At 35.3% G+C, this 12,532-nt stretch overlaps 1 protein-coding gene across 1 annotated transcript in view; it reads left to right on the top strand.

The window, feature by feature from the left end:
• ZNHIT6 (zinc finger HIT-type containing 6) overlaps nt 1-12,532 on the top strand; it is a 72,292-nt gene that overhangs the window by 40,186 nt on the left and 19,574 nt on the right. The window contains exons 7-8 of the mRNA XM_007946194.2: nt 1,050-1,130; nt 2,997-3,074. Of these exons, the coding sequence (XP_007944385.1) occupies nt 1,050-1,130; nt 2,997-3,074 (159 nt within the window). The remainder of the gene's footprint in view (nt 1-1,049; nt 1,131-2,996; nt 3,075-12,532) is intronic.

The raw sequence follows: 12,532 nt of genomic DNA, 5'->3' as shown, positions 1-12,532 counted from the left end.
TACATTATATAAATGCCTATATGTGTGATACAGGAAAAAAAAATTCTAAAAAGAACAGAAATGAAAATGACTACAATTCTCCTATGCAAAAATTACTTATGCAAATATTACTTACATAACTTATCCAAAGATTATATTATGACTATCCTTCAGACACATATATATATAGATATGTATGTATGTATACATACATTCATATGTGTGTGTGTATATGCATGTATGTATTCATTTGCATAAGCAATTTTTTTATCCTACTTTTTTTCATGTGAATAGTTTCCAGTATCATATAAGAAATTTTTAATTGTTATGTACTATTTGATTCTTTAGAGGTTAGGAAAATTTTAAAGTTGCTTTTTAACTAGTTTACATAACCTCTGTGATTGTCATGTGGATTTTTGTAATGGACTTTCTAATTTGAAGTTCCATACTAGACTAAAAGATGGGGAATAACTTAAGTTTTACAGATGGAGTATATAGCATGATAGCATATATGAGCATGTATGAATGATAGAGGAAAATTCTGTTTCAAATTTTGTTTCTAAGCTTTATAGTTTAAAACAATGGACACATAAGAAAGTTGGAAAACATCAAATACTTTGTCTCCAGGGACATATGTATCAGATTTTAATCTTGCTTTTTGAGTTATAATGAATAAATTTGAGCATTCCATGAAATTAGCATCATCTAAATTTTTTTTTTTTTTTTAAGATTTTTATTTCTGAAATTCCACATCTTGGCTTCTTTCATGTTTGAACACAGGTGTGTGTTAAAAGAGGCTTCACATTTTTGTAATTGACTTACAGGGAGCTTCTTAAAATGTTGTTTTTTAAGATCTTGTTAAGTGTGTCCAAGAAGTCTTTTTGAACTTTTTTCTGAGTAATTTTTTTTAAAAGGGTGTTATATTTTGCCAAGAGTAAAATAAAAGGTCTGTCTGTGTTCAGTTATTTAAGCAAGAAAGCCACAAGATTTAGTAATTCTAAGTTAATACCTTTAGTAGAAAATTATAAATAATAATGTGGGTTTATTTCTCTCTCTCCATTTCTGGGAAGGGTACCAGATAATAAAACTATTAATGAAATCCTAAGGACTTATATTGATCCTGAAAAGTCTGATCCTGTAATTCGTCAAAGGTATGTTTCAAAAATGGAACTTTTCTGAAATTATTAAAAATGTTCAGGTACTTGTTATGTGCATATTTATGAGATAAAGCCATGACCTCTCTTGTTAATGTTCACATTTATTATGTAAAGCGATGATATTTTATTAGCATGTAACATGTCAGTGTAATTTACTTTCTACCCCATTTCCTTGGTATTTAATCAAGGATTCATCATCATGAATCACTGACATTTACTGTATACTGTGCTTAGATACTCTCATAAGCATCTTTCATGTATTAATTCATTTAATCCTCATAGTAACTATATAAGGTTGTTGTTGTAAGCCCTTGAGTCGAACCTGACTCATAGAGACCCCTCCTTGGGTTTTTGAGGCAGTATCACTACAGAAGTAGATTGCCTAACCTTCCTTCTGAGGAGTGGCTAGTTGATTTGATCCACCAGTCCTCTGGTTAGCAGTCAGTTGCCTTCGGCACTACACTGTCAGAGCTCCTACTGTATAAGGTAGATTACCTTTATTATACATATTTTATAGATGGAGAAACTGAGCCATAAAGTAGTTAAATAATTTCATATAGTTAATAACTGGGGAAATCAGAATTAAAACCTAGGCAGTCTGGCATTAGAGTCTGCACTCTTTACCCTTATACTAAATTATCTTTCAAATTGAATTTAAAGTCCCTGAAATGAATATTAAGAGTTTCCAGGTAATTGCTAAAGATGGGAAATTGTGTTTCTGCCATGTCTTCACAAAACTCGTACACTCTGCTTCCTGTCCAGAAATATAGCATGGACAAAAGTGACGGTCATGGCATAATGGATTCAGTCATGAATATCTGGTTAAAATAGCTGGCGCTGTCCAGTTATTAGCTATGCAGTCAGGAGGAAGTTACTTAACTTCTGGGCCTTAATGTTTTTCATTAGTAAAATGGAATGATAAGATGTACTAAAGAGATCTACTAAAGAAAAGATCTACTAAAGAAAGCTTAAAAGAAGTAAAATGTATAAAGCACCTAGTATAAGGCCTAACACATAGTAGGCAGCACTCTGAAAAAGGAAGCTGTTATCAAGAATTTAAGTTATTAATGGTCTTATGCAATAACCCAGCTTACTGCCTTTGATTAGATGATACCTGCTTGGGAAATGAATGCTTGTTTTGATTCCAGAATAACCTGTGATGTTTAAAATTTAGACTGACTGGATTCTAAAATGTCAAATTTTAGAATCAGAGTGAACAGATCCATAACCCATATCAGTCAGTGTGTTTGGAACAGCGATAGTCGGTTTTTTTCCCTTCTGCTTGACAATCTTATTTTCCTCATTAGCCATATACCTGGCAGTAAGACATTTGACAATGTCTTGATAATGTTTTTGTGCATTTGCTAGATATATGACACTAAACGGGAGCTCTGGTAGCATAGTGCCTAAGGCACTTGACTGCTAACCAGAAGGCTGGCGGTTCAAACCCACCAGCCACTCCTCAGAAGGAAGGTTGGTCAATCCTACTTCCGTAGTGATACTGCCTCGGAAACCCAAGGAGGGGTCGCTATGAGTCAGGGCTGACTCGACGGCAAATAACAACAACAACAACATGACACTAAATGAATTTTAAAGTTTAAAACAATATAAAATAGCCAGATTAATTTAATTTAACTCAACTAGGTATTTCTTAAGTTAAGCTACTTAATTGAAGAGAGAGAAGAAAGTTAAGTTTTTATTCAAGTCTTGGCTAGAAAATATCTTTAACCTCTTTTCTATGCTTGGTTGGATGAATTTTCAGTATTATTAGGTGCTCTGAAAAGCATAGTCTTAATGAGACAGTCTTAAAATATCTTAAAAATCCAATGTGCTTCCTTCAGTGTGACATTTTTATTTCAGGTTGAAAGCCTACGTTCACTCTCAGACTGGTGTCCAAATATTAATGAAGGTTGAATGTGTGCAGCAAAATTTAGTAAGGTAAAAACCATTCTCCCACTCCATTTCTTTAATAGTTTTCTAATTCTGTAATATAATTAAGTAGCTTGATTAGCTTAAGTAGCTCATTATTATACTAATTGTTTATCAGCAAAACGACTTTTAAAAATGAGTTTCAAATTAAAATTCTAAAATAATCTCACTTAACATGATACAGATAACCCTTGCTTTTCTAAAGTTTGCTTTATGCCACTCCACTTGTACAAAAGACCTACATTATTGGGACCTGTTTTTGTTAACCTAAAGAAATCCAAAGGGGATTTTCACTTTCAGGAAGAAAAGGTGAAAAGCGAAACTAGCGTTCAGAGTTCACTTTTCAGTGAGCCATTAAAGAGGCCAGCTCCTCCAAGCTCCTTCTCTGGGAACTACACTCAGCATCAGGCCACCATAGCTTTGAACTGTATCTGTGAACACTACATGTTAGTGTTATTTTAAGCTTAATGTATTATTTGATATGATTTGGTAGGTTATTTTCTAGGTCTGGGAATGCACAAAAATTTTTTCCATGTAAATTAATGGTATTTGCTTCTTCCGTTTACACCACTTTGGCTTACGAAGGGTTTCATAGAAACACTCTGCTTTTCAGGTAGTGAGGGAGGCCTGTATGGGATAAATTCATTTGAAAAATCATCCTTACTTAGAATAATTTTTGGATTGTTGCCATATGCAGCTAAGAGCTTTCTAAATCTCATCTTAATTTATTTCAAAAAGTAGTTTATATAGCAGTATATAAATTCTTACCTTTTGGAAATTCAAAAATTCATATGATTAGGTGACCATATTAGATAGTGTAATAAAAAGAACACTGCATAGAAATGTAAAGAGAATCAAATTTTAACAAGCCATTACATTTGAGTGTGATTTGTTCCTTTATTAATGGGATGATGAGTTACATTACTGGACAGTCTACTTCCGTAGAGATACCACCTTGGAAACCCAAGGAGGGTCAGATTCGGCTTGACAGCAGTGAGTTTGTTTTTCTTGGTTTAGATGATTTCTGAGGGTCCCTGCAAAGTCTGAAGTTGCTGTTTAAATGCCAGTCATATATCCCCTGAACTCTCATGGCACAGTGGTTAAAGGATTCTGCTGCTAACCAAAGGTTGATAGTTTAAACCTACCAGCTGCTCTGTGGGAGAAAGGTGAGGCAGTCTACTTCCATAAAGGTTTACAGCCTTGGAAACCCTATGGGGCAGTTTTACTCTGTCCTGGAGAGTTCACTGTGAGTCAGAATTGACTCACTAACAGTAGGTTAGGTTTGGTTATGGATCTTTAAAGAACTCTGATGTGTTTTGTTTTCTCTTTTTCATTGTTTAATTAAAATTACTTGACCTAGTCATACTAGATCAATCTGGTATGGTCAATCTCTTTTCAATTTGATATACTAGTATAACTTACCGGTTTAAGAGTCTATACTGAAAGAGTCTAACTGAAAAGCTGGATTTGAATCCCAGCTCTGCTTGCTGTTGTTTCTGTTATCTTGAGTAAATTACATAACTTCACTTCCCTTAGATTCCTCATTTCTAAAGTGAGGATAATTAGAAGTACTTAGCAAAATAAGTGTGTGCTTTTCCTCTTGTTTTTATTTTTTATGATTACTACTACTGCAACTACAGATACCGACCCCCCCCCCAGAAAAAAAAAACTTACTGCCATCGAGTCAGGTCAGGTCCACAAACAAGATTTTAAGTATTTTTTAGCTAAGAAGGGGTCTTAAGAACACTAAGTCTTGACCACTTTTCTTACTAACATATCTGAAAAATACCAATTTTATATCATTGATCATACTTAAGTGATGAAAAATTCAAGCTTTCTATTAAAAGAGCCCTTTCTCTAGACTTCTTCATATAGTATATTTACATGAAACACATACTTTAATTCCTGTCTTCCCCCATAAATGTGGGATCTCAAGTTAAGAAAAGATAGAAATTTCAGTAGTTTCTGCAAAGATAATTCTCTACAGTTACAGCATCAATAATTAACACAAATTGATAATTCAGCAATTGAGAATCACACACTTAAGTAACTGAGAAGTACTGATGTCAGAGAAGCACTGAGGTGACATTCAATTTCATTTAGGGAAATCCTTCAGTGAATTTTGTGTTATTTATGTTTAAACAAGATGATTTGCCTGATTCTCTTGGAATTTACCTCTAGTCGGTCATTAAATAATAATAATAATCCTTCTGCTAGTATTTATGTTTCCTCTTACACAATTTCTTCTTCACCTGCACCATATTTTATCTAATTAGTTTCTTTAAATGTTATTCATGTTTCATCTATGGTGTGTACTTGATGAGTATATCATGACTTTAGTCTTACAGGCCTACTAGAAGAAGACCTCCGAGGGTCTTTGTGAAAAATGAAATACCTTTCTGGATAGTTGTCTCTTATCTTCTTTAGTCCAGGAAACTTCGTATTCTCCCCGTCTTCTCATGAGGGCATTGTGACAATTTCTGTCTGACCATTCTAATACTTCTGTACCACTGAGCATTTGATAGCTCTGGCCCTACTCTGCCATTGTAGGTGTAACATATGGGTGGCTCCAGAAATTGCTACCTATCTTGATTCAGGAAATCCTTATTTCTCAGTGCATTGGGGAGAGTAAAACTCAGTGCCTCATCATTTCCTTTGTATGTGCTTATTCATTGACAACTATTTTAATGGCTGCATGAATGACATTATTTATATTTTAAATTAATAAGCATGTATTTGAAACACCAGATCACTTTACAGAATTGAATTTAAAAAATGTGTTTGGGTAAGTTCTGGAATAAACTTGACCAAAGTTACCTTATTTACCTATTCTGAGGCATTTGGCTGCTAACCAGAAGACTGGCAGTTCAAACCCACCAGCCACTCCTCAGAAGGAAGATTGGGCAATCTACTTCCAAAGTGATACCACCTTGGAAACCCAAGGAGGGCTTGCTATGAGTTGGATCCGACTCAATGGCAGTGAGTTTGGTTTTTTTGGTTTGATTTTACCAAAGCAGAGTAAGACAACCTACTTCATTTTAGTACATTTCCTATATTTGGTTTACTTGTTTCTTTACTGTTTCCATTCCTCTAATACCTGAAAGGGAAGGTTTGTTTTATGTTATTGTTGTTGTTATTGCCATCGAGTCGGACCCAACTCATAGCGACCCCTCCTTGGGTTTCTGAGGCAATATCACTACGGAAGTAGATTGCCCAACCTTCTTTCCAAAGAGTGGCTGGTGGGTTTGAACCGCCAGCCTCCTGGTTAGCAGTCAAGTGCTTTGGTCAGTGAAGAAATGTGCTGACTTCACCAAGCTAATCACACTTGACTCTTTGGCAGAATACCCACTTCTTCCAAAATTCAAGGAAACCAGTATTGTATGTAATGAAAAGTAAATGTAGGATATTGAGCATTCTAAAATTCATAATATAAGACAGACCACTTGCATTCACATAGAAATTACTTTTAACTTAGAAATGTATACTATAGATCCATGAGAAGGCAAACCCACTGCCACTGAGTTGATTCCAACTTAGCAACCTATAAGACATCGTAGAAGTGCCCCAGAGGGTTTCTAAGGCTATAATCTTTATAGAAGCAGACTGCCTCATCTTTTTCCCACTGAGCAGCTGATGGGTTTGAACTGCTGACTCTTCAGTTAGCAGGCAAATTCTTTAACCACTGCTCCGTGAAGGCTTCTATGAGAAGGCAAAGGGAATGGAAATAGCTTGTCCTAGCAGACCAGAGTTTTTTTAGGAGAGTGCAGAAATGCCTACAAAATATCATGATCCAGAGGGAGCAGCTGGAGAAACAGCTTTCATGCCATAGTGTGGAAAGAAATCAGGATACCTGGGACCAGAAACCAGGAAGATACACTCAAATTAATGAAGCTTATTTTAACAAAGAGCCAAAGCAGATAAACTTGAACCAAAAAAGTCAAAGAAGTGCACTGAAATGGAGCTAGCCTGGTTGTTGGCAGTCACCTTCTCTGGGCTTCATTTTCCTTTGTTGTATAACCTATCTTCTTTAGGTTCCAAAATGAGACCAAAGCTGGGCCTTGGATTAACCCTAGGAATTCCCAAAGGGGAAGGAATGGTGAATTAATAAAGTAAAAAGTGGGTGGTGGTGATTTTACAGAGTGCCTAAAATAGACTGTTTTGATACTAAACCTGAGCCAGACTGAGTAACATGCAAAGTAGTTTGATTTTACTGTCTCTGTGTAGAAAGCTTATCCTCCAGATTTTTCCATTTTAAGTTGTTAGTTGAATGAAATGATAATTGAAAATACCACCAAAGAGGAAGTGTTATGACCCAGGGCCAGAGATCTTAGATTTAAACATTGCCCACTCCCCCCACTACTACCATTCCCAATTAACTTGGAGTAGTCATGGCATCATTTAAAGGCAATAATAATATCAGAAATTTCAGTTGAGCAAGCTTATATCCTGAGGGTAGAACTAAGTTGAGGATAGGGTCCATCCTTTTATTTCTGATTGTTGTTAGCCTATAATTATGAATTACTGATTTTGATAATATGAGGATATATTTAGAAATAGATTTTTATTTTAATCAAAGATTTTAAACCACGGTGTTCTCTAGATGATACATTCATAATTAGACTGAGATGAGCATTTACATTTGATTATATGCATAATTACAGTTACATAAGTAAAGGAAGGTGCATTCAGAGTACATCTAATAAGATTATTGCAAGTTATAAAATGTTCGACTTCTAATTTAAGCATACTAAATTTTCCTGAAAAAAGTGCTTAGAAGGCAAAAACATTTAGTTTCTTTGAGGCTACAATTTACAGCATTCCAATACTTTCAGTGTAAAGTCTTTTTACCAAATATTTGTTGTTCCCTGTTTTCACTGGTTTTGTTTTCCATTCTTGGAGGATTTATGACAGTTGTCTCGATATGCCTCATCAGCTAGAGCAAACTCAAATGTTTTCCAGGTTTTAGCTTTATCATGTATAGCATTTTCTTTTAAATTTAGGTGATTGTACAATGCATTTCTAACCCTAGAAATTTGTTGCTTGTCTATTTGAGTTTTCTTTCCAAATACACAGAACTTGAAGCTGTCTCATACAGCTTCTTAAATAAATTCACTAATTCATTCATCAGTCACTTAGTAAGCAGCCACTATGTCGCAGATGTTATTTATTGTAGACATTGGTAAAGAAAATCAGATTTCTGCCCCCAGGGAGCTTACATTCCCAGTGAAGATCATTTATGTAATGTGTTTGTATTAATAAAAGCGTACTTGTCCTCTTGCCACATTGTTTCTTACCATGCTGAGAAAGTAAATGAGTGATTTTGAATCAGAAGAGCCTGTTTTGGGTATGGCCAGGCACTGTGGCACTGTAAGAGCTTGCTGTTATGTCATTGCTCATATAAGTTATTGCAGGCTAAAGAATCTAGAAAGCCATAGCTTTGATACTATCCATTCAATTATAATATTCCTAATCTATTTAATTTTAAGCCAACATTTTACCATCATTTATTTATTTTTCACAAGGAAGCTCAGATATATTTTCTGTTTTTTACTTATACTTTTCTATGTTTCTATAAGATCCTGGTTGGATAAAGATAAGGGTTTAAGCTGTTGTGGTATGATTATTTCCAAATTTTTGTAAAAACCATTGTCAGTACGTTCAGTCTTTTAGGCATGTAAATAAAAATTGGAGTTTATACAAGAATGAGTAGGGTATGGTTCTCCTATAATGAAGAAAACAGACACACATGCATATACTATAATAAACCTGTGTCTCAGTACTATGAGGTTGTGGGGAAGGTAGCAGCTCTCTTTGTGTCATCAGAGAAGGCTTTGTAGAGGATATAATGTTTGATCCTTACTAAAGGTGAATAAACCTTGACTAGAGGAGGATATCTATCCAGGCAGAGGAGAATATAAGGTGCAGGCAACCCTGAGATGCACAAGGACATGCATGCTGGCTTGTGAAAATGCAAGTAGGTGATTTGAGGACGTTGGATAATACAAATGTGTGGAGAGCAGTACTTAAAACTTTTTTTTTTTTTAAATGATATTGAACAGGTAGTTTGGGACCCAACTCTAATGCTAAGTTTGGATCTTGTCCCAGTGGCAGTAGGCAGCAAAGAGTCAGTAGGACTTGGTGACCACTTGACTTTAGAAGGCAACGAATAAGAAGCAAAGGTAACGGCAGTTTCTGTCATAGATGCTGTTTATGGAGAAAAAGACTTAAAATCTAGAAAGGCTTAGAATATGTTGAGTTTCAAGCAGAAGTAGCATCATTTTCTGGAATATTATTTTCAAAGGGAATGACCTTTTTATGCTAATTCTTTAGTATTAGGACTTCTTTAGAGTGAAATTATGTCATATTATAATAAGAAATAGCAATGCAGTAAAACCTGCAAAACCTGGAACCTGTTTAAGGAGGAAACCAGTCAAAGAAGGAAAACTCAAGTTATTTTCCACTAAAAGAAGCTATAGAAAAGTCGTAAAATTACACCCTGCCAAAGATGGAAAACTTCTAAGACCCAGAAAAAAACAAAGTAGTTCTGTAGAATTCCAGCTCTCACAAGTTTCAGCATATTACCCTTCTGTAATACATAATTTATGGAGTATACCTTCTTATTTTACATTAAGAGGTTCCAGATTAGACTTGGTAGACCAAATCTCACCATTACTGATACTATATAATTCACTAAGTCACTGTTTCTCAAACCAAATCTAACTCAAATTATGAGATGCTCTAAAATAATGTTTGAACCACACCTACATCAAAACAGATTTTCTATGAAGTCAGTATTTTAAATTTTGATACACACCTTGCAAAGTTACTTAAACCTCTTTGTCCATCTGAAAGTAGGGATCAAGACAGAATTGATATTACACTGTTGTGAAGATTAATTTGAGATAATACATGTCAGCTACTTAGCACAGTTCCTGGCACATAACAGATCACTCTCAATAAATATGTATTTTTATGTATTACAAGTTGCAACTAGAAAAACTCAGGCCAGCATCTTCATGAACTGACTCAATGATATAAGAGGGTTTTTTTCCTTTGTGGTTTTTTTTTTTTTTTTTTTTTTGCCCTAGAGATTATTTCCTTAATAAAAGGGGGAAATCTGTTTATAATAAAAATTTCTGTATTGCTAGCAATTCACTGTGTCGTGCACTAATTTTTTTTTAAAATAGCAGCTGCTTTCAGCCAAATGATTTCTTATGTTTCTGTGAAATACTCTATAAAACTCAGTATTAGCAATACTCCTAGCAGGCTAGTCACCACAAGGGGGCAAATACCCAATCATGTTACTTTACATTTCTTTTGACATAAATTGGATATTGGAAGAATGCAAGGTTTCAGGAGCTTGTTTATTTAAGGTGCCATCACTGTTATTTCTGGACAAATGACTCCTAAATCTAGATAAATTTGCAACCTTCTCCCAAACTCTAAATCCTGGTTTCCAGCTAACTTCTCTTACACATCTCATTAAATCTTAAGCTCAACATGTATAGAACTCATAACACCACATCTTTTGCTTCCTGATTTATGTGTGTATTTTTCTTGTTTTAAATGAGGATTAAATGGACTGTGTTCCTGACATCTAATCAACAATCAAAAAATGTTGGTACTCCTTCTCTGTTACTGGCAATGTCATTCTTCTAGTAACTCAGGCTTACCAACTTGGTCTTTCTATAACTTCTCTTTGACTTCTCCCTTGCCATCCTGCATTATGTTATTGACCTGCATAATAAATCTTCCATATGCTCTTTTCTCTGTATTCCTCTGGGTACTCAGAGTGGAGCCCTTAAACACACTGCCTTGCCCTCTCCCCAGATTGCATATAGTTTCCTTAACCTTTGAGCCTCAAAAAAAAATTTTTTTAGTGATTCTCATGGATTCCTCTAATGCTATCTTGTATTTTACCCCAGTAAGATTTACAGCACATGACAGTGTACTCTCTTTTGAGGATGTTGTTGTTGTTGTTGTTATGTGCTGTCGAGTCAGAGCCGACTCATAGCAACCCCTCCTTGGGATTCCAAGGCAGTATCACTATGGAAGTAGATTGCCCCATCTTCCTTCCAAGGAGTGGCTGGTGGGTTTGAACCGCCAGCCTTCTGGTTAGCAGTCAAGTGCCTTAGCCACTATGCTACCAGAGCTCCCCTTTTGAGTATAGTGATGGAAATTTTCAAATCAGATTTTCTGCAGTGCTAAGTTAGTGACCTTTTCATAGTAGGAGTTCAGTAAGTGTAGCACTAAGTCACTGAGATACATATATGTGTCTGCTAAATACTAGGTATCAATACCACTTTAGTAGTCCAAAGCAGAGCTTAAGACAACTTTTTCTGGAAAGAGCCAGATAGTAAATGTTTTTGCCTTTGCATGCCATGCAGTCCCTGTTGTAATTACTCAGCTATGCTGTTGTAGTATAAAAGCAGCCATAGGTAATAATGTAAATGAGTGGGCATGGCTGTATTTGAATAAAACTTTATTTATAAAAACAAGCACCTGCTGCCTGTAGTTTGCTGATCCATGACCTAAAGGATCTTTTCATTGGTCATTTCTGATTGTATTTTTTAACCAGTTAGGGACCTCAACCCTCAGTATATAAAGTAAGAGAGGTAAGAAAGAAAATGATTATAACAAATGTCTAGTATTATTTAAAGTTACTTCAGAAAAAGTAGCACCTGCTTTGATAGCAAGCTCTTTGATAAATGAACATAACCTAAATCAGTGGATTAAGATCAAGTCTATATTCATTGAGTCCCTTCCTTGTGTAAGCACAGTACTAAGCCCTAGGGATTACATAAAAAAAAAAAAAACCCAAACCCATTGCCATTGAGTCGATTCTGACTCATAGCAGCCGTACAGAATGGAGTAGAACTACCCATAGAGTTTACAAAGCTGTAATCTATGGAAGCAGACTGCCACATCTTTCACCCACACAGCAGCTGATGTGTTCAAATTGCTCACCTTTAGATTAGCCGCCAAGCTCTTAACTACTGTACCACCAGGGTTCCTTACAAAATTATGTAGACATCTGAAAGGATAGCCCTCAAATAGTTCACAGTCTAGGAGGGAAGATGGATATATGGTATGTCATGCAACAATCAATATATATATATACATATATATATTTACTATATAATGCATAACCAGTACCCAACAGAGGATGTGGACATCTTTAGATGGATCTCCCAGGTTTGTCATTTTGGGTAAATGTACATACCAGTTGCCTTCACTCCACTTCCAAAATTGGCATATAAAGCCAAGGGTTTAGACTTTCAACCCAAACCAAAATTAAAATATTATATAGGCCTTGACTATCACAAATACTACGCTTCTGGAGGGTGTTGCCAGATTGTACTTTCATAGATGCTATTAGTCATGTACCACAGCACTGGTTGTAGTTAATAATTTTAGAACACTTTTTGTATGAAAAGCAACCAGCAAAAGCATGAGCTAGTTTTCTT

This window comes from Orycteropus afer, unplaced genomic scaffold (assembly GCF_000298275.1).
Source record: "Orycteropus afer afer isolate SDZICR_OR568_19922 unplaced genomic scaffold, OryAfe1.0 scaffold00152, whole genome shotgun sequence".
Classification (NCBI taxonomy): Eukaryota; Metazoa; Chordata; class Mammalia; order Tubulidentata; family Orycteropodidae; genus Orycteropus; species Orycteropus afer.
Note: the sequence above shows the minus strand (reverse complement) of the source record. Positions and strands in the feature narration are given on the sequence as shown.